Source organism: Sphaeramia orbicularis, chromosome 16, assembly GCF_902148855.1.
Source record: "Sphaeramia orbicularis chromosome 16, fSphaOr1.1, whole genome shotgun sequence".
In the NCBI taxonomy this organism is placed as follows: Eukaryota; Metazoa; Chordata; class Actinopteri; order Kurtiformes; family Apogonidae; genus Sphaeramia; species Sphaeramia orbicularis.
Genome location: NC_043972.1, coordinates 37,530,462 through 37,553,043, shown reverse-complemented (window position 1 = coordinate 37,553,043; position 22,582 = coordinate 37,530,462). Strand labels below are relative to the sequence as shown.

The 22,582-nt window shown below is 37.6% G+C and overlaps 1 protein-coding gene across 1 annotated transcript; it reads left to right on the top strand.

Moving 5' to 3' along the window:
- The first annotated feature begins 631 nt into the window (after nt 1-631).
- LOC115435806 (carcinoembryonic antigen-related cell adhesion molecule 1-like) lies at nt 632-17,321 on the top strand. Its single transcript, XM_030158420.1, has 6 exons — nt 632-763; nt 1,286-1,558; nt 13,151-13,474; nt 14,410-14,682; nt 15,076-15,342; nt 17,041-17,321. The coding sequence occupies exons 2-6, from the start codon at nt 1,330-1,332 to the stop codon at nt 17,319-17,321; spliced, it is 1,374 nt and encodes a 457-aa protein (XP_030014280.1). The 5' UTR covers nt 632-763; nt 1,286-1,329.
- The last annotated feature ends 5,261 nt before the right edge of the window (nt 17,322-22,582 follow it).

Genomic DNA, 22,582 nt, shown 5'->3' with positions numbered 1-22,582 from the left:
ATCATGGCCTACTTGATTTGTTTTTCCTCATGATTCTCAGAGCTCTAACCATTTGTTCCAGGTTTGTGAAGGTCTTATAAGTCCATTGCTTTTATGGTAAAATTATTCAAGTTAAATAGTTGATGTTGAATATGTTTTAAACTATCAGGTTACATTTGCAGGTACACTCTTTATGACCTGTTTCATTAGGACAGTGACATAAAATGATGAATATTTCTGAATTTATATCACAGAATGGTCAGATATACTTGTGTTAATATTCAAATACTTTTATTGTGATAATTATATTAATAAGTGGTTTGGTCTGGTTCTTCCTCCTTTCTATTCATTGTAGTTCCTGCAAACTCAATGAACATAAAAGACATGAGTCTGACACTCACCTCATCTTCCCCTAAATGTTTGGTTCTGTTTGAGTAAATGTTCTCAGAACTGTAACTGTTTCCTCCAGGTTTAACCAAAGGATATGGTGTGTTACCAGACGGTCCTCTGAATGCAGCTGTGGGAGAAAATGTGATGTTCAAAACAACACTGGATCCAACACCAACACCATTGCAATCAATAATGTGGATATTTGACAAAGATATGGTAATTGTCATGTCTACTTCTGCCGATGTCACAATTACACCAGGGTTCGCTGTCGACACTTCTACTGGGTCTCTGGAACTCAGGAATGTGTCTCCAGAGGACAGTGGAACCTATACTGTGACAATTATACCACAAACAGGAGCAGGGCTAAGTGGAGGAATAACACTGAATGTACAGGGTAAGAAAATGTTTCACAGCTTACATTTATTCTAGTGATGAACAGAGGACAGAAACCACTGCCTCAATATAAGAAATACTACTGTTTGTTCAAATCTGTGTTCATTGTTTAATAGAACATGTATTAAAGTGGTTGGAAAACAGACCAGTAAGATAATAACATTTAATAATGTGTTGGATTGTATTATTACAAAGAATTTTATTTCATTTTATGTTTATTATTGTTCTAATGTAATAATGTTACTGTTATAGTTTCATGGCCACAAAAACTTGTGTAAAATGTTTCAAACTACTGTTTCTCCACCTTCAGTTGTATATTAATCACTGTGAGACTGTGACAGAGGATTGTTTGTCATCATACATTCTCATTTAACAAGTGAAGAAGTGCTGCTTGTCATTTTTATTTTTGACAGGACCTTTATAAACTCAGAATATACATTCTGTTTTGTACTGAAATGTTGTCCTCAACTGTCCTTTCATCATTAGATGGTAAATATTAAACCAGTTTATTTTCCATCCACAGTTCCAGTCTCTAATGTGAAAATAACCACCAGCAGTACAGACTTAATGGAGTTCAGCTCTGTCCGTCTGTCCTGCTCCTCCTCTGGATCCTCTCCGTCTTTCCGCTGGTTTAACGACAGCTCTGAGGTTACAGCAGACAGAGTTCAGATCACTGATAGAAGATCCACTATGACTATAGTCAGTGTGACCCGCTACGACCAGGGACCATTCAAGTGTTTTGTGTCCAATCTGGTCAGTGATGGAACCAGTGATCCAGTAACCTTCACCATCAGCTGTGAGTTATTAACCTACACACTCAGTATTTTAACTGTCAGTGTGTGCATGGAAACATTAGGTTTTCAAAGTTGTTATTGTCATGACACTGTGACCAGAGAAATTGTAACTCAAAACTTACATTGTTTAATCTTCGTTTTGCTGCATTTGGGAAATATCACCAGAATCTTTTGGCCAAATGAATCCATTGGACGACAAAACAACATGTCAGTGAAATTCTTTAGTTGCATGGTTTCTCACTGTATGGTGTTTTGTTTTTAGTCCCCTGTGCCTTGTATTGCAAGCACACAGGGAATTATTTACTTTTTCTCACCCTACTAACATGATGTCTGTTTTAATTATGTTTTGGGGTTTTCTTTTCAGATGGCCCTGAAAATGTCACTTTGAAGGTATCTCCATCACAAAAACACCATCCAGAAGGTTCAGACGTCACTCTGTCCTGCTCAGCTGTTTCAGAACCTACAGCTGAGTTTACATGGTTTTTTAATGGAGTCCTTCAGTCTGGTACTGGACCAGAGTTCAGACTGATGAACATTCAGATGAATCACAGTGGAAGTTACAGCTGTCAGGCTTTTAACAGCAAAACCATGAGAAATGAAACATCTCAACCTTTACTAATTTCTGTTCTGAGTAAGTTTGCACTGAAAGGTTTAAAAGATTTTCAAATTTTCATTTATGAGACTGAGTAATAATTCTATCTGTAATAACTGAGTAATAATTCTTATTTATGTGCATTTATTGGGCTTATGTGGGTTGATTCTGAGTCGGATCGGGGCCTTTCTGTGTTATTTTTACCTTTTCTCTCTGCGTTGACAGGTTTCCTCCAGGTTCTCCTTGTCATTAAACACATACAGTATAGGTACATATAGGTTAATTCTCCTGTCAGTTCCCCTGAACACAGACGCAGAACATATAGAGTTGGTTCTTGAGTGCCTTCAGTGGCAGCTCACTGCTCCTGATGTGCTACATGCAAATGCTAGGTACTGTGTATGTATTAGGATGGGTCAAATGCAAAAACCTACTGTCCCTACAGGGATAATAAAGTGAGTTAATCTTTGTCTCATAGACTAAGATAAACAGTGGAAACAGGTAAGGTACTTGAATGTGACACATTGTGAATCACCATGATGTTAGACCATGAAAGTGATAGTCCATTTGAAGTTCAGAGGTTTGAAGCACTGTTAGGGACCAAGCAGCCAAGCAGTGAGGATTAAACAGGATTAAAGTATCAAAAAAGTGGGGTTTTATGCACCCAAAGAAATGCACAAACTGACCAAACACAATGGCACAATTTGAACACACACGAAATAACATAGAGAGAGTGGACCCTGTTGGACAGATAACAGGCCCCTGTGGAAACATACAAGTATTCAAAGTAGAACTGAGATCACTGCATTAAACATGGGTTTTACTATGAACTAATCAGCATTATCAACAACATAATTATATGATTTTTTACTACAAATAAAAATAGGACCAAGGGTCCTGTAGTCCGACATATTTAAAGACATTAATTGACATTCGTTTGACCTTTCAGTGTCACTCAAGGTCAAAGGCCATGGCACCAAATGAAAGCCCATATGTGACTTCCTATCTATTGCCAATAGTAATTACATCAATATCTTCAACTGTTTTGAAATTATAGCACTTTGAAATGTGTCCCATTATAAACCAATGAGGATTTTTAAAAGTTCAAAAATTAAAAAAAAAAAAAAAAAAAAGACTTAAGACTTAAAATCGATATTTCCCAATTCTTTGAACAAACTTGGTAGACCTTGCCCCAAATATGTTCCACAACAAATATCAAGTTATTTCTGAGAAGAAGATTCTTGAAAAATTGTTACTGGATGGACGACAGACAGACAATGACTGATACCAATAGTCCATTGGACCCCTGGGGCCATTGGACTAAAAACACAAACTCAAATTAAGTTGCACTTGGTTTATCTGTCATGTAAAACACAGATGTGTGACTAAATAAGAAGGTTGTGAAAGTCAAATATTTAGTAAATATTGAATGATTCAAGTCAAGTTTAATGCACAAACTTGTGATTTTAACAGTTTCCTTCTGCATTATTCCTTTTTTTTTTTTCATTTCATTTTGTCATTTTTCTCAGACCTTGTTTTAAAGTCAGTTTAATGTCACACTGGCGATAGAGATGATGTATAGTTTTTAAACTGTAAAAAAAACTGTAGTGAGTGCGGATAGTTCTTCATGTTTTACTTCACCATTTATTCAGTCATAATTCAGTTATGTCCTGATTTTACATTTTTCACTCAATCTTTTTTTTTTTCTCTTCTACAGAGAATATATCAGATGTTTCTGTCAACTCTTCAACAGCCCTGCCAGTTGAAGGACAGTCACTCAACTTAACCTGTGATGCTTCTGGATCTGTGTTCACCAGAGAATGGATGAAAGACGGCTTAAACCTGAGCTCTACTGACAACATAACGTTTTATGATGACAATACAGTGTTGTCCTTGAAGAATCTGAGTAGAAAAGACAGTGGGAGATACACCTGTAGAGTCATCAATCCCATCAGCAGTGACAGTTCCACATATGTCATGGATGTGAACTGTAGGTAACAGTGTGAATTGACTCTTCAATTATTGAAAGTGTGCATTCCTTATCATTCTATTTTACAATATTTTACTAGACACAAATACTAATTTTTTGTGCTTCCATATTTGTTTTTCAGATGGACCAGAAAATATTAAAATCAGTGGTCCAAATAAAGTCTCTGTAGAAACACCTTTAACATTAAGTTGCTCTTCTGAGTCCACACCGACTGCCACCTACACCTGGAAACACAACGGAACAGTTATTCACCATTCTTCAGAGTACACTAAAGACTCAGCTGAATTTACAGACAGTGGAAAATACATCTGTGAAGCAACGAATAATATCACTGAGAAGACAGATTCCAAGATGCACAGACTGGAAGTAACAGGTATGTATTTAGTGTTTGGAAAAGACCTGCAAAAACGTTGATCAGTCCATAACACCTTCTTCCATTCTTCAGTAGTCCATTGGCGGTGTTTCATGGCCCAGGCAAGCCTCTTTTTCTTTGTCTCAGCAATGGCTTTATTGCTGCAACTTGATCCATCAAACCTGCAACTGGAAGTCTTCTCTTCACAGTTGAAACTGACACTTGCTTACTATGACCACTATTGAGATGTGCTTGAAGCTGTTGTCCTGTGAGTCTCCTATCACTCCAGCTGTTGACTGTCATAAACTTGACTTCTGATTCTGTTGTGTCTTTAGGTCTGCCAAGACCTCTTCCTGTCAGCATTTCCCCCAGTTTCTGAGTGCCTTTATATGGTGAAGGAAACTGGACTTACTGACACCTTGACTTTCTTGGCAATTTCTCTGTAGGAAAGACCTACATTTTTAAGTGTTCTGATGGTCTGTCTCTCTTCTATCGTTAATTGCCTTTTCCATTTTTATAGTAACGCTACTTTCTGCAGTACAATACTGTTCAAATAATGCTCACAACAGTATGGTACCAAAGTGTGTTCCAACACTACTTTTATGCAGACAGAGGGGGATGTAAGTAATTAAGAAACGTTGGGACACTTGTAGGAATTGGTAGCACCGACTTTCGAGGCTTGATCAACCTCCATTGCTGCAGAACTGCTTTAAGTTGTTAACCCATTTCTTGTTCGCTGAAAAAGGCCTTTTTGTATAATTCTGAAATGTACATTATTTTTCAGTTTTGTTTAACCTTGCCTTTTTTTTTTTTTTTTTTTTTACCTCTGGCAGTTCACCGCTTACCTTTGTACCATTTCAAGGTGTTCATTGGACTTGAACTGCTTGAATTTCAATTCAAAACTGGAAAAGTTGGGGTGTTCTAAAACTTTTAACCAATACACACCTGTTCAGTTTGGTAAACAGCTGTACTGAAACAGCACAGTATGTTGAGAAAAAGAAAAAGGAATGAAAGAAGTTGTTCAATGCGGAACTTTAAATCCGCGCAAGTTTCCGACGGACATATTGAACTAGTGCACAATGACCCAAAATATGAAATAGCAGCTGATATATGGTGTGTGTGTATATATATATATATATATATATATATATATATATATATATATATATATATATATATATAAATAAATAAATAAATATATATATATATATATATATATATACATATTTATATATATATATATATATATATAATGTGAACCTGTATATAATGTGAAGGAAGAGATTGAAGACCCTCTATCATTATAGTCCTGTTTGGGATCACATCAAGTCCCGGTGAAAGACAACAATGGGGAAAGAAGAGACGATAAGACGAATATTTTTTAACACCTATGAACTACGTGTGGCGAGTGTGGGGAGTGTAAATGACAATGCCACCCGGGGAATTGCACCCCAGGAAATTAGTGACAGGCTCACAGGTCCACAGATTTAACACATACCACAGGGGCATAGACGGTTTCAATTTAAAACAATTTATTGAACAACAAAAAAAATATTAAAAAGACTACTATTATTTAAAAGCTAGCACACGGCCCATAAAGGTGAACAGGGCTGGGGCTTACCACTGCGGCAGGGATCCAACAAAATGTACAAAAAGGGAGTGCAAACCAACACCCGTGAAGCTGCACACCAAAGAAAACTGGGAACTGTGAAGAAAATCTACCACCAGGGATCACGCTGCTGCCCTAGGCCCATGGCACCTGTTCAAAAGAAAGAAAGAAAACAGTTAAAAAGGGCCACGTGCTGTACCAAACCCCTCAACTAAAATGAATACAATTAATCAAACTATAATACAAATAACTAAACAAAACACAATGACATAAACTAAGAATGCACAAAACATAGAACAAAAAGAAAAAAAAATATACATAAACTAAAAAATTCAATTAATAAGAAACTTGACTATAAACGCAAGTTACTAACAGAAAAATACAGTAATGAAAATAAACACTCCAACAATACAAAAAGAAAGAAAAACAAAATAAACCAAAATTCAATTAGAGAAACACAATATAACAAACAGAAAAAATACAATTATAATAAACACGACCCTATGATACACTAGAACAGAACAAAAAGAGGAAAAAAAAAATCAATATTACAAGAGATTCACCGAAACGACTTCAATATAATACAAACAAACAAACAAAGACACTTAACACAACTGAATACAAATCAACGGAATGAAAAGAAAGAAACGCCTGGAGAGGGGAATGGGCACATCCGCATCGCTCTGTAGACGCTAGCCACGAGCTTCGGCCAGGGCATGAGGCAAACCTATGCCGACCACGGACAAAAGGATTAACACACAACCATCAAACCAGAACAGCAGCACTTCAGGAGAGTGAGGGAAATATGGCCAGTCAAAGCTGGGGATGGGCGCCAGCTCCACAGCCTCGCTGTGTGTAGAATGGAGGAGTTGTAATTGGCTCAACCACTCTGCAGCATAAAAAAGTATAATTAGCTCCTGGAGCCAGGCAACAAAGAACAGAACCGCACTGAAGGATGGACAACAGCGACCTACCAGCACATATACCCCGATCAAACCCCAGCAGGGAAACATGCTTCTACCCACCGTTCCAGAAGTCAGCCGCACTACACTGAATGGTAATATCATCAATGCTCGGAGCTACTAAAGAGCTTTTGCGCAACTGGCCAAAAAGCCTGAATTCAAACATTTCACCTGTTGAACGCGCCGACCAGCCGCCAGCGTTACACTGGATTATACTACCACACAGTTAACGCTGCCGCCGGTGAGGGAGAGAGAGAGAGTTAGGGTACGTTTACACGGCAACACTAGGATCTAATTCCACAAAGATTTCTTCTTTGCATTATAAAATCATTCCGCGTTAAGCGGCTTCGTCTTAGCTGCTATGATAACGATCTGCGTTAACATGAGTCCGCGAGAACGGCTGAATACGCTGTAGTGGCCATGCCAGACCAGTAGCTGGCGATGTAGAGCCGTAGTGAAACAGTGGCGCGCCTGCGCACAAACGATTTCCGGTTTAGACAGCCTTTAAATGAGAAGAAGAAGAAGAGGCATTGGCGAATATAAGAAATGCGTCTCCGCTGGTAAGAGTGTAGACGCAGTAAGTCTAACTTTTGGTGGAGAAGCAACAGCAAACTGAGCACAGTTAGCAGCACGTATGTTGTTCTGAAACCGGCCATTGTTGTTGTGGTTGTTCCTTCTTTTTCTGCAGCTTTATTGTGTCAGAGGCTGGCAAACCAGCTTGGAGGCGCATTACCGCCACCAACTGGCCTGGAGTGGGTTAACTGGCGGTTCTTGGCTGCGCACGCATGCGGTGATGCCATATTTTACCCCGGAACGCTCCGATTCGCGTTAACACGGAGCTGAAATGCGGAGCGTATCGATAACATTCCACCCTGGACCCTGGTATCAAAAGTTTCCGGATTCAGGCACTCTAGGCACCGTTTCCATGTTAACAGAAGGCTAATCCACGATGAAATCTTCCCAGAGTCGACTGAATCCTACGCCGTGTAAATGACCCCTTAGTGTGTGGGTGCACCCCAGTATATATACATGTAGCACCTCCCCTCAATCAGTGCCGATTTGGTACATGGAGGGAAAGGGAGGAGCAAAACCTCCTGCCACATACGGTAGTTCTAAAACACTTACACTTGCTCTCTCTCTCTTGCTCTCTCTCTTGCTCTCTCTCTCTCTCTCTCTCTCTCTCTCTCATGCTGTATAATAGAGGAATAGAACCCCGGAGTTGGACGTTGAAAAGATGTAAAGTTTCACTTTATATATATATATATATATATATATATATATATATATATATATATATATATATATATATATGTATATATTAAACAGTACTAAGCAGAGATGTGAATCTAAGGAAAGCGCTGCCCAGGAAATATAACAAACTGTCCACAGCTGCAGCACTGGAGACTACTAAACAAAGGCTCACAGCCCTAGGTACCCACCTAAAGAGGTATACAAAAGAAATCGAGACAAGGAGAATAAACAGTGTTCTCCACCAACCCAGCTAAGGTCTACTCTCAATGGAAGAGTAACTAGGTGACAACAGACCCACCCAGGGCTGAGACTGAGCAATACTGGAAGAGTGTCTGGGAAAAAGAGGCAGCACATAACACTAATGTCCAATGGCTGATAGACTTACAGGCAGAGCACAGCCAACTTCCAGAACAAGATCCAGTTGTCATCACCCTAGCAGACATCCAAACAAGAGTGTCCAAAATGAAGAGCTGGACAGCACCAGGGCCCGACATGATTCACACCTACTGGCTTAAGAAGCTGACTGCACTCCATGAACACCTAGCAGCACAGATGAACCAGCTGCTAAAGTTGGGAAACCACCCAGAGTGGCTAACCCAGGGCTGGACAGTCCTCATAATGAAGGACCCCCAGAAGGGAACAATACCATCCAACTGCCGGCCTATAACCTGCCTCAGTACCACATGGAAGCTCCTATCAGGCATCATAGCAGCTAAGATGAGTAGGCACATGGAGTAATACATGAGCAGAACACAGAAAGGAATAGGCAATGACACCAGAGGAGCCAAACACCGGCTACTGGTTGACAGGGCAATTTCCCGAGAGTGTAAGACAAGGAACACCAACCTGTGCACTGCCTGGATTGGCTGCAAGGAAGCCTATGACTCAATGCCACATGCATGGATACTGGAGTGCCTAAAGCTGTAAAACATCAAAAGGGCACTAAGGGCCTGATTTACTAAAGGTTTGCGTGTGCAAAAACATGCGCAAACTTGACTGCACACGCAAAAACACATTGAAGCTTATCTACTAACAGGGTGCACCGAGGGTTGCGCCTCTCAAATGGGCAAAATAGCTCATGCAACCCATTTACCGTGTTTGCCCTGATGAATATGCAATATGGGTGTTTCTGCCAGAACGCGCAAAACTACTGGGAAGAGTAAATGCAAATATTTATTTAGCACGTGCAATGTGATTTACCAAACCTGAAACTGATTGTGGTGGCTGATTTTGCATCTATATTTAGCGCATCTGAAAGGCAGGTTTTAACTTCACGTAAAACTGGCTGCAGTAGTTGTGGTGAGGAGAAGGCATAGACAAAACACAGAAAACCAATCTATTCTGATCACATCAACATTTTTGGTATGACAGAAGAAAGAAAAAAAAAAAATTTGAGACCTATGTTCCCCCCCACCCCCCCACCCCCCCAGATCATCTTAAAGAGTGGCTTTGGGTACTGGTTCCAAAGTGGAACAACCATCAGCCACCTCCTCTACATGGATGACATCAAGCTGTATGTCAAGAATGAGCGGGACAATGACTCCCTGATTCACCTCACTCGGATCTACAGCAAAGACACTGAGATGTCATTCGGACAAGATAAATGTGGGCAGATGATATCTAGAAGAGGAAAGGCAATCACAGCTGAAGAGGCTGAGGTACCTGAAGGGAACATTACAGATGTGCAGGACAGTTACAAATACCTGGGGATCCCATAGGCAAGTGGCAATCATGAGGAGGCAGCTCGGAGGTCAGCCACAGCCAAATACCTACAGAGGGTAAGGCAGGTCCTGAAAAGTCAGCTGAACGGCAAAAATAAGATCCAAGCCATTAACACCTATGCCCTACCAGTGATCAGATACCCTGCTGGCATATCCTAGCCACTGGAAGAGATACAAGCCACTAATGTCAAGACAAAAAAGCTCCTTACCATGCATGGAGGGTTTCACCCTAAATCCAGCATCCTGAGGCTGTACACAAAGTGAAAGGAAGGGGGCTGAGGACTAGTAAGTGTCAGAACTACTGTCTAGGAGGAAACAGCAAACCTCCAGGAATATGTCAAGAAAATGGTCCCCAATGACCAACTGATAAGTGAATGCCTCAGGCAACAAAAGAGCAGTAAGGACGAGGAGCCCAAGGGGCTATCATGGAAGGACAAGCCCCTGCATGGCATGGACCACCGGCAAATTGAAGAAGTGGCTGATACTGAGAAAACATACCAGTGGCTGGAAAAGGCTGGACTGAAAGACAGCACAGAGGCACTACTCATGGCTGCACAAGAACAGACCCTGAACACCAGAGCAATAGAGACCAGGGTCTACCACACTAGACAAGACCCCAGGTGTAGGCTGTGTAGAGAAGCCCCTGAGACAGTCCAGCCCATCACAGCAGGGTGTAAGATGCTGACAGGCAAGGCATACATGGAGCGGCATAACCAGGTAGTGGGCATAGTGTACAGGAATATCTGTACCAAGTATGGACTGGAGGTCCCAGGGTCCAGATGGGAGACACCCTCGAAGGTGATAGAGAACAAACAGGCCAAGATCCTGTAGGACTTACAGACCCAGACCAACAAGATGGTGATGGCCAATCAGCCTGGCATAGTGGTGGTGGATAAACATCGGCAGACAGTGGTAGTGATAGATGGAGCAATCCCAAGTGATAACAACATCAGAAAGAAAGAGCACAAGAAGCTCGAGAAATACCAAGGGCTGAAAGAGGAGATAGAGAAAATGTGGGGTGTGAAGGCAACAGTGGTCTCATTAGTGATCGGGGCACTAGGGGCAGTGACCCTCAAGCCGAGAGGATGGCTCCAGCAGATACCAGGAACAACATCTGAGATCTCTGTCCAAAAGAGCGCAGACCTAGGAACAGCTAAGGTCCTGCGCAGAACCCTCAGGCCCCCAGGCCTCTGGTAGAGGACCCCAGTCTGAAGGAGACACCAGCCAGGTGGGCAAGAAGAAGATTTTTGTAATAACACTGCATGAGTTTGAAATTCAGTGTTCTTTAAAACATACATGCAAAACTTATTCCTACATCACAAAACTGATTTTCATTTTTTTTTTTTTTTTTTTTTTTTTATTGATTTACTGCTGCTCACAGTCCATACTGACAATGATTAACAAATCCACTGTTCAGTGGATAAGTCAGCTGTTTTCCTGTACAGAGCTTTTATTTCAGTCACCTACATCCTCCTATTGCCTTCTTATCCACATTCTTACTCTGAAATCAGTGAAGAACAGAACTTTGTGGAAATTCATTTCTTTTTTGATGATCCTGTGAAGGAAATGGCCTTGATACATGGAATCATCCTGGGAGTTATATTCGGTAAATACACCCACATATTTTTTTGATACGGCAGAAATATATTTTGTCACTTGGTGGTGAAGGCCTTATAAGTTGATTGTTTTTACTGTATTAAAGTTTCGTTACATTTTTCGCTAATGTCAGATTAGATATACTGCTGTATTATATTCTTCCTGACTTGTTTTAAAAGATACCACTGTTAATATTAAAACGACCCTTTTGATATTAATGAAACTAAAGACATATTCTTATTTAGTCAACATACAGCTTTATACTGTGTAATTATTGAACTTTGGTTAAATGTTTAGTTGATTTTTAATGAATTTATTAATTTACATCATTAAATTAAATCCAGGTTTACTTCTCATGACTTTCTTGAGACACGATGTTTGTGTTAAAACTCATTGCAAACTCTTTTATTCATTTAAACCTTACAATGGCATTTGTTTTTGTGCTGAAAATAAATGGTCTACAGTTTTTGTTTGTTTATTTTAAAGAAATTATCTGCCTCAGAGATTAAATGGGCAACATTCTTACATATTTTAATAAGATAAATTAAAAAACAAATAACAAATATGTACATATATTGGTTTGTGTACATTTACACAACAGATTTATAAATGTTCCATTTGAAAAATCTAGAGAATGTATTGTGATGATAATAATCTCAGGTAAGATCTTATTCAACCAAGAGATTTCATCATCTAGACCTAACTATTAATTACAGATGTTTAAAGGTGTCAAACAACACCTACATCAATGTGTGTGTGTTAATCAAATGTTTTAGAAAGACTAGTTAAGTGTAAAACTGTTTCTGTTGATTTAATAAAAGCTAATCTCTCATTCTGTGTCTGATGAAAGTTAGTTTACTGATAATCTTGAATCAGATACTATAAACCACTGAACAATAAAAAAAAAGTTGTCCACCAATTCTTTACTCTCTTGTGTTTTTTTTTTTTTTTTTTTTTTTTTTGTGTTGAGGACTGAATTGGTTGAACAATAATGAAAGAAATAAAGAAACAAAGATCAATAATAAATTCTTAATTGCATTTTTAACTGCAGTTTTATTGTGACAGCTGTGATTTTGTATCATGGTCTACTTGATCTGTTTTTCCTCATGATTCTCAGAGCTGTAACCATTTGTTCCAGGTTTGTGAAGGTCTTATAAGTCCATTGTTTTTATGTTAAAATTATTCAAGTTAAATAGTTGATGTTGAATATGTTTTACACTGTCAGGTTACATCTGCAGGTACACTCTTTTTGACCTGTTTTATTAGGACAGTGACATAAATGATGAATATTTCTGATTTTATTTCACAGAATGGTCAGATATACTTGCGTTAACATTCAAATACTTTTATTGTGATAATTATATTAATAATTGGTTTGGTCTGGTTCTTCCTCCTTTCTATTCATTGTAGATCCTGCAAACGCAATGAACATAAAAGACATGGATCTGACACTCACCTCATCTTCCCCTAAATGTTTGGTTCTGTTTGAGTAAATATTCTCAGAACTGTAACTGTTTCCTCCAGGTTTAACCAAAGGAGCTGATGTGTTACCAGATGGTCCTCTGAATGCAGCTGTAGGAGAAAATGTGATTTTCACAACAACACTGGATCCAACACCAACACCATTGCTATCAATAATATGGCAGTTTAAAGGAGGTGTAATCATCACATATACTTCTGCCGGTACTACACCTGGACCAGGGTATGAAGACAGGGTCACCATCGACACTTCTACTGGGTCTCTGGAACTCAGAAATGTGTCTCTAAATGATGGTGGAGTCTATACTGTGACCATTGTAACTCAAGCAGGAGCAGCACTAGGTGGAGGAAAAACACTGAATGTACAGGGTAAGTAAATGTTTCACACATTACATCTGTTCCAGTGATGAACAGAGGACAGTAACCACTGCTTCAGTGTAAGAAATACTACTGTTTGTTCAAATCTGTGTTACAAAAATTTCAATCGTCTTCTTCTCTGAAACTAAATTTCTTTGATTTGACTTGGTATACAGCTTCTTTATGATGATGTCAACAAAAGTTAGTGAAATTATTTGGATCCGGATCTGATTCTGGATTTGGTGCGACTTTGAAAAATTTCCCCATTATAACAGATAGGAAGTGGATCGATGCAATAACTCAGTAACTATAAATGATTTCCAGTGTAAATTTCTACAGTACAGCCCTGATGAGGAGATGACCAAAACATAATGGCCACATGCTGATCAGGATCTTCTTCTGGATCCAGGAACTTAAGGAAAATTTAACATGGGCTCTTATGGGGGAAAAAAATTCAATTGTCTTTTTCTCTGAAACTACAATTCTGATTGACTTCAAACTTGGTATACAGCTTCTTTATGATGATGTCAACACAAGGTATTGAAATTATTTAGATCCGGATCTGATTCTGGATTTGGTGCCACTTTGAAAAATTTTCCCATTATAAGACTTAGGAAGTGGATTGATGCAATAAATCAGTAAGTATCAATGATATCAAGTTGGAATTAGATTTTTTTACAGATCTGACTGGAATATGACCAAAACATGGGCTATTTCTGTAATATAATAAATACACATAACTGGGTGATAATAAATGGCATCTGGATACATTTCCCAAACCTTTTAATTTGGCCGGTAAGCTACAGGGCCACTGGTCCTATTTTTATTTTTGACAGGACCTATTATAAACTCAGAATATACATTCTGTTTTGTACTGAAATGTTGTCCTCAACTGTCCTTTCATCATTAGATGGTAAATATTAAACCAGTTTATTTTCCATCCACAGTTCCAGTCTCTAATGTGAAAATAACCACCAGCAGCACAGACTTAATGGAGTTCAGCTCTGTCCGTCTGTCCTGCTCCTCCTCTGGATCCTCCCTTTCTTTTCGCTGGTTGAACGACAGCTCTGAGGTTACAGCAGACAGAGTTCAGATCACTGATGGAGGATCCACTATGACTATAGTCAATGTGACCCGCTACGACCAGGGACCATTCAGGTGTTCTGTGTCCAATCTGGTCAGTGATGGAACCAGTGATCCAGTAACCTTCACCATCAGCTGTGAGTTATTAACCTACACACTCAGTATTTTAACTGTCAGTGTGTGCATGGAAACATTAGGTTTTCAATGTTGTTATTGTCATGACACTGTGACTGGAGAAATTATAACTCAAAACTTACTTTGTTTAATTTTCATTTTGCTGCATTTCGGAAATATCACCAGAATCTTTAGGCCAAATGAATCCATTAGACGACAAAACAACATGTCAGTGAAATTTTTTAGTTGCATGGTTTCTCACTGTACGGTGTTTTGTTTTATGACCTGGTGTACTGTGATGCAGCTGTGCACATGGATCAGTTCTAAGATCACTATGAGTCCAATTATTTACTTTATCTCATCCTACTAACATGATATCTGTTATAATTATTATGTTTTGGGGTTTTCTTTTTCAGATGGCCCTGAAAATGTCACTTTGAAGGTATCCCCATCACAAAAACACCATCCAGAAGGTTCAGACGTCACTCTGTCCTGCTCAGCTGTTTCAGAACCTACAGCTGAGTTTACATGGTTTTGTAATGGAGTCCTTCAGTCTGGTACTGGACCAGAGTTCAGACTGATGAACATTCAGATGCATCACAGTGGAAGTTACAGCTGTCAGGCCTTCAACAGTAAAACCATAAGAAATGAAACATCTGAGCCTTTATTCATTTCTGTTCTGAGTAAGTTTGCACTGAAAGGTTTAACAGACTTTAAATTTTTTCTTTATGAGACTGAATAATAATTCAGTGTATAATAACTGAGTAAAAATTTATGTGCATTTATTGGGCTTATGTGGGTTGATTCTCAGTTGGATCAGGGCCTTTCTGTGTTACTTTTACCTTTTCTCTCTGCGTTGACAGGTTTCCTCCACGTTCTTCCTGTCATTAAACACATACAGTATAGGTACATATAGGTTAATTCTCCTGTCAGTTCCCCTGAACACAGATGCAGAACATATAGAGTTGGTCCTTGAGTGCCTTCAGTGGCAGCTCACTGCTCCTGATGTGCTACATGCTAATGCTAGGTACTGTGTATGTATTAGGGTGGGTCAAATACGAAAACCTACTGTCCCTACAGGGATAATAAAGTGAGTTAATCTTTGTCTCATAGACTAAGATAAACAGTGGAAACAGGTGAGGTACTTGTGAGTCCAAATAATAAATTAGAATATAAGTTAACCTTTAACTTTTATATAGTGACAAATAAAGACCATTATTCACAGTGTCCATCAAACCAATTGAAGATTAGCAGCTCAATCCCTGATTCCTGTCCACATGTCAGTGTGTCCTGGAGTCCTTGAATGTGACACATTGTGAATCACCATGATGTTAGACCATGAAAGTGATAGTCCATTTGAAGTTCAGAGGTTTGTAGCACTGTTAGGGACCAAGCAGCCAAGCAGTGAGGATTAAACAGGATTAAAGTATCAAAGAAGTGGGGTTTTATGCACCCAAAGAAATGCACAAACTGACCAAACACAATGGCACAATTTGAACACACACGAAATAATGTAGAGAGAGTGGACCCTGTTGGACAGATAACAGGCCCCTGTGGAAACATACAAGTATTCAAAGTAGAACTGAGATCACTGCATTAAACATGGGTTTTACTATGAACTAATCAGCATTATCAACAACATAATCATATGGTTTTTGCGATAAATAAAAATAGGACCAAGGGTCCTGTAGTCCGACATATTTAAAGACATTAATTGACATTCGTTTGACCTTTCAGTGTCACTCAAGGTCAAAGGCCATGGCACCAAATGAAAGCCCATATGTGACTTCCTATCTATTGCCAATAGTAAATATCAATATCTACAACTGTTTTGAAGTTCGCACTTTGAAATTTGTCCCATTATAAACAAATGGGGATTTTTAAAAGGTCAAAAAAAAAAAAAAAAAAAAAAACAAAAAAACAAAACAAAACAAAAAAAAAATATATATATATATATATGTGTGTATGTGTGTGTGTGTGTGTGTGTGTGTATATATATATGTATGTATGTATGTATGTATGTATAGATAGATAGATAGATAGATAGATAGATAGATAGATAGATAGATAGATAGATAGATAGATAGATAGATAGATAGATAGATAGATAGATAAAACCAATATTTCCCATTTCTTTGAACAAACTTGGTAGACCTTGCCCCAAAAATGTTCCACAACAAATATCAAGTTTTTTCTGAGAAGAAGATTGTTGAAAAATTGTTGTTAATTGTTGTAATTGATGTGTAGTTTTTTGAACTGTAAAATAACTGTAGTGAGTGTGGATAGTTCTTCATGTTTTACTTCATTATTTATTTAGACATAATTCAGTTATGTCCTGATTTTACATTTTTCACTCAATCTTTTTTTTTTCTCTTCTACAGAGAATATATCAGATGTTTCTGTCACCTCCTCTACAGCCCTGCCAGTTGAAGGACAGTCACTCAACTTAACCTGTGATGCTTCTGGATCTGTGTTCACCAAAGAATGGATGAAAGACGGCTCAAACCTGAACTCTACTGACAACATAATGTTTTATGACAACAATACAGTGTTGTCCTTGAAGAATCTGAGTAGAAAAGACAGTGGGAGATACACCTGTAGAGTCATCAGTCCCATCAGCAGTGACAGTTTCACATATGTCATGGATGTGAACTGTGGGTAACAGTGTGTATTGACTCTTCAATTATTGAAAGTGCACATTAATTATCTTTATTTTTTATTTTTTTATAACAGTATTTCACTAGATAATTTCACTGATTAATTGCGCTTCCCTATTTGTTTTTCAGATGGACCAGAAAATATTAAAATCGATGGTCCAAATAAAGTCTCTGTAGGAACACCTTTAACATTAAGTTGCTCTGCTGAGTCCACACCGACTGCCACCTACACCTGGAAACACAACAGAACAGTTATTTACCATTCTTCAGAGTACACTAAAGACTCAGCTGAATTTACAGACAGTGGAGAATACATCTGTGAAGCAACGAATAATGTCACTGAGAAGACAGATTCCAACATGCACAGACTGGAAGTAACAGGTATGTATTTAGTGTTTGGAAAAGACCTGCCAAATATTTATCTTAATGAATTAAAATATATTTACGTTTTTTTCCCAAATGAACCAAATGGATATCTGAACAACTAAAAGTACATCAGGTCTGAACATTAACCATCTGCCATCGTCTTCAGTAAAACCATAGCATTATTTTCTGATCATGTTCATTTACAGATGATGCATAATGTGTTTGTGAATTTGTAAAATAATGTCCAGTACATGTAAGGCTAAATGTCCCTGTTTCTTGTTATTTCTTTCAGAGATTATTAAAGAACCAGAGGGTCTTTCAGGTGGTGCCATCGCTGGAATCACATGTGCATGTCTCATAGTAGCTGTTGCAGGAGCTGCAGCAGGGTACTACTTTTATAGAAAAAAGTAAGTAACAACTACCCAAACATGATATTCATAATACCCCAGAAGGCTGTTTCATTTCTAAATAACATCTGACTGACAATTCTTTTCTTCATGTGTAATGTTCAGAAATGAAAAGCCTCGTCCAAATAATATAAGTAAGTATCTGAGCTAATTTCATCCTGTTTAGAGACAAAGTATTACATTTTAATATGGAAGACTGGGGACAGTTGTAACGTTTTTGAGGTTTCTGTCTCTAACTCTGAGGTGTTTTAACCCAGTGTCTTCAAACTGCTGTATAAAGTAGCTTCAAGTGTCTGCTAATAAAAGACCTACAAAATGTCTGTGCAACACAAATAGAAAATGCATGACTTCATCTCAAACACAAGGAGTGAAATGTTACAATTGACCCCGTAGTCCGGGTCAGTTGTAACATACCTTGGGGTAAAAACATAACATTATGAAATCAGGACCATGACAACAACTTAAGATATTGAAAGTTTTTAATTTAAAACTTTTAAACAAAATTGCTGTGATTCCACAAATTATAGCACTTAAACCAGTGACGTGCAGTCAGAGGAGGCAGGGGAGGCAGAGCTTCCCTTGTCAATCTTGAAAAAAAAAAAAAAGTTAACTATAAAATATAATAAATGTTGATAGTTGTCAGCTGGTATGTCCTATAAACTCAACTTTAGCTTGGGGTGGGTTGTAACATTTTAGAAAGTGTTACAACCCACCCCAAGAAAGTTTGTTACAACTGTCCCTGAGTGCATTAGTGATGAGCTAGCTTGCCTTACAGCTAGAAGCTAAAACATTACCACAAATAACCTGAATGAAAGATAGCTAAACAGACACATAATCGACATGACATACCTTTAATCAGTCCAACTACAAAGCAAGCTATGTAATCACAAAAGTAATTTGAGCAAAAAAAAAAAAAAATTACTTTCTTACGACAAAATGATGTTTTCCCTCATAAATTTTGATGTGTCTGCCTCACGGCACCTCAACATCCCATGTGGGCTAAGGACTAAACTGAGCATCTGCACAGTGAATCAGATGAGTCCTAACTTGTTCCTGATTGGAACAATTGCAAGTGTTACAACTGACCCGTCTTACATCTGTCCCCGGCCTCCCCTACTGTAGTAATAGTCAAAGAAAAACAATAATTCATAGTATTATCAATTGTATGATCTGTGTCAAAAACAACACAACTGAGTTATGTTTGTGTAGATCTAAAAGAAAAAGAAGAACATGTGTATGAGAACGCATCATCAGCGACATATGAGAACACATCAGCGATATATGAGAACACATGATAAACTAGTGATCTTTTCCTTTTAAAGGTGAGTACTGATGTTCCTATTCTTGCTTCATGAACAGAAATAAATGAATTGTGTTTTTGTTAGTGTTCTTAATGACAACAATTTGACACTATTATGAGTGCACGTGTGCCTTTCTCCTCACAATGAGATGTTTTTATCTACAGAGGAGGCAGTTCACTTCCATGGATTCCACCATGTTTCTAAAACAGCTCAGAACAGACTTCCTCTTTTTATTTTATTTTGGCAACCATCGTCAAACTGTGAATGTGGACCAGCGTTAATATTCCCTTAATTTAAAAGCTTCAAATAGACAAAGCAAACACTGACTGAAGTGAAATGAAATACTCTATTTTCTGTTTTCATCTGGCTGCAATCTGTACCTTCACAAATAAAAGTGCATTTTATATTAGTTTTGTGTTGTTCTGTGTGCGCTGACAATTAAAATCTGCTCTTTCTGTCACGGTTTGTGCCTGTGCGGCCACTGGCTTCTCCCTCTCCAATCATCACCCATGATCTGACTCACCTGCTGTGCGATGCACGGCTGCAGCGCATCACCTTTTGCCTATTTAAGGTTTGGTATTGCAACTGTGCAGCGCTGGTTCGTTCGTCATTTCCACCCACTCCATTACCCGGACATCCACTTTCTACTACGGACTCTGACTGAATACCCCATGTTTTTGTTAGTCCTTTGTTTTATGTTTGATCCATTGTTTAAGTTTTCATTTGTGTTTATTAAACCTGCTTTGTCCCTTCAGTACTGTGCAATTGAGTCCTCTCATTTCCACCATGTGACACTTTCCCTTTGTACTTATGATACTGAAAAACAAAAAGCTTTACATGCCATAACCAGTGGGAGCACAATAATACTGTAAAATAATATTAATAGATGTAAAATTAAAAAATAATAATAATTTATTCAGAAAATAAAGTGCATTGGTTGTTGATAATAAACAGCTGCTCTGACAAACTATTATGTATTTTTAATTTGTTCCTGTCATAAACTGTTTAAAATTGCCTGGTTTACATCAGTCTAATGTTGCAGTGATGTTCTCACTTATTCATTTATTTATTTATTCTAAGAGAGTTTAATTTGAGTTCTCAAACATTTGTTAAAGATCAGATGAACTTGAAACCCTCAGGGAAATTCAACTGAGCTGTAACTCAAAATAAATAAATCAATAAATAAAACTTTTCTTGAATGTTTGGACTTGCATCAGTGATAATATTACAACAACTAATTGACAGTTTTTGTTCTGTGCTGGACCCTCATGATAAAAATGCCTCAGGTTTTATGAGTTTTAATCTCACATACAAACTATTAATGCAGTGAAATCAGCATTACTGCTAATCCTTGAAATGTCCAAGACAAAATATAAAACAAAGCCGCATCCCTCCACCATGTATTATACAGAAAACATTTAATAGTTTGTGGGTTTTTCTTGATAAAACAAATGACAACACATGTTCAAACAGACATTTAAAGGATTAAAATCCCTTATAAATGTTTTTTTTTTTGTTTGTTTCTTCTTATTTTTTTTTTTTTTTAGCAGATTTATTAGTTTTGAAGTGGTTGAAAAGATTTACACAGAAAAAGCAGAAAAACCATTAACATGTGATGATTTTATAGACTTTTTTTTTTGTACATTTTTGGGTCAAGGGTCCCCAAAGAATACAAAAAGTGTCTGTAGTGTAGAATAGACCTCTAAGAGTAACTGACAGTAGATTCAATAAAGAAACATTCTTGCCAAAATTCAAATAAGATGAAACAGCAATTTTCACCAAATAAAAAAAAGAAATAAAAATGAAAAGAAATGATCAAAACTAGAGCGGTCTTAAGGGTTTAATATTTACACTGAGACTGTCATAACAAACAAGTATGACAAATGAATTCTAAAAGATAGATAGATAGATAGATAGATAGATAGATAGATAGATAGATAGATAGATAGATAGATAGATAGATAGATAGATAGATAGATAGATAGATAGATAGATAGATAGATAGATAGATAGATAGATAGATAGATGGCTACTTTATTCATCCCATAGGGAAATTTACAAGCAAAATTAATTTAAAAACTGGAATTAAGCCGGTTTAATTAGCATTTTCTTGTCATAAGTAGAATTAGATACAAGTTAAAAGACAAATCTGAGGAAACTGTAGATGGGCATGGATGAAGTCTTCACATCAACAAATCTATGGTTTGATCAGATGAATTTTGTGACTTTTTGTTGGTTTGTGTGATGCTTTTTGGACTTAATGACCATGGATCTAATAATCGTATAAGAAGCTGTTTGTGGTGAACACTGTTAATAATCAACAGTAACAGGTGCAGATAACATATCTAAAGTATGTTTGTAGTTAAATTTGTCCTTGTTCTCTTACTTGCACATCTAAATCAACCTCTCACAACCTGAAATAAACAAAGGACAGTAAAGGATTATGAAATAAAAACCCTTTTATTCATCATATCTCATGATTCTGCAGATATGGTGAATAAAGCTGTGATTCATATCATCTTCTTTGGAATTAACTCAGATAAGACCTTATCTGAGCTGAACACAAATCTATGGTTTCATCAGATGGATTCATTTTTCACAACTTTTTGTTGGTTTGTGTTACACTTTTTGTTGCTTGGTTATTGTGATGATGATTATCTCAGGTAAGATCTTATTGAACCAAGAGATTTTATCCTCCAGACCTAACTATTAATTTTAAATGTAAAAGTATCAGAGTGAACCTGCGGTGATGTGTGTGTTAGAAAGACTAGATGTTAAGTGTAAACTGTTGTTGTTGATTTAATAAAAGCTAATCTGTCATTCTGTGTTTGATGAAATTCAATTTATTGATAATTTGAAATCAGATACTATAAACCACTGAACAGTGAAATAAGTTGCCCACTGACTCTTTACGCTTTCCCTTTTTTGCTTTTTTATGCTTGTTTATATCCTGCTTTTGGGGTATAATAATACTTTATTTTCTTCGTGATCTTTGAAAATGACCTTTGAAATGATTAAACAATCACGTTAATAATTAATTCAAGTGCAGGTAGTGGATGAAAGGTAAACTGATGGGAAAAGCCCTTCAACCCAGTGCGTCCTAGTTCTCTTCCTTGTACATTAAAATTGATATCACAAACTGAAATGAGCAAAGTAGAGTGAAGGACTGTGAGACAAATACACACTTCATTA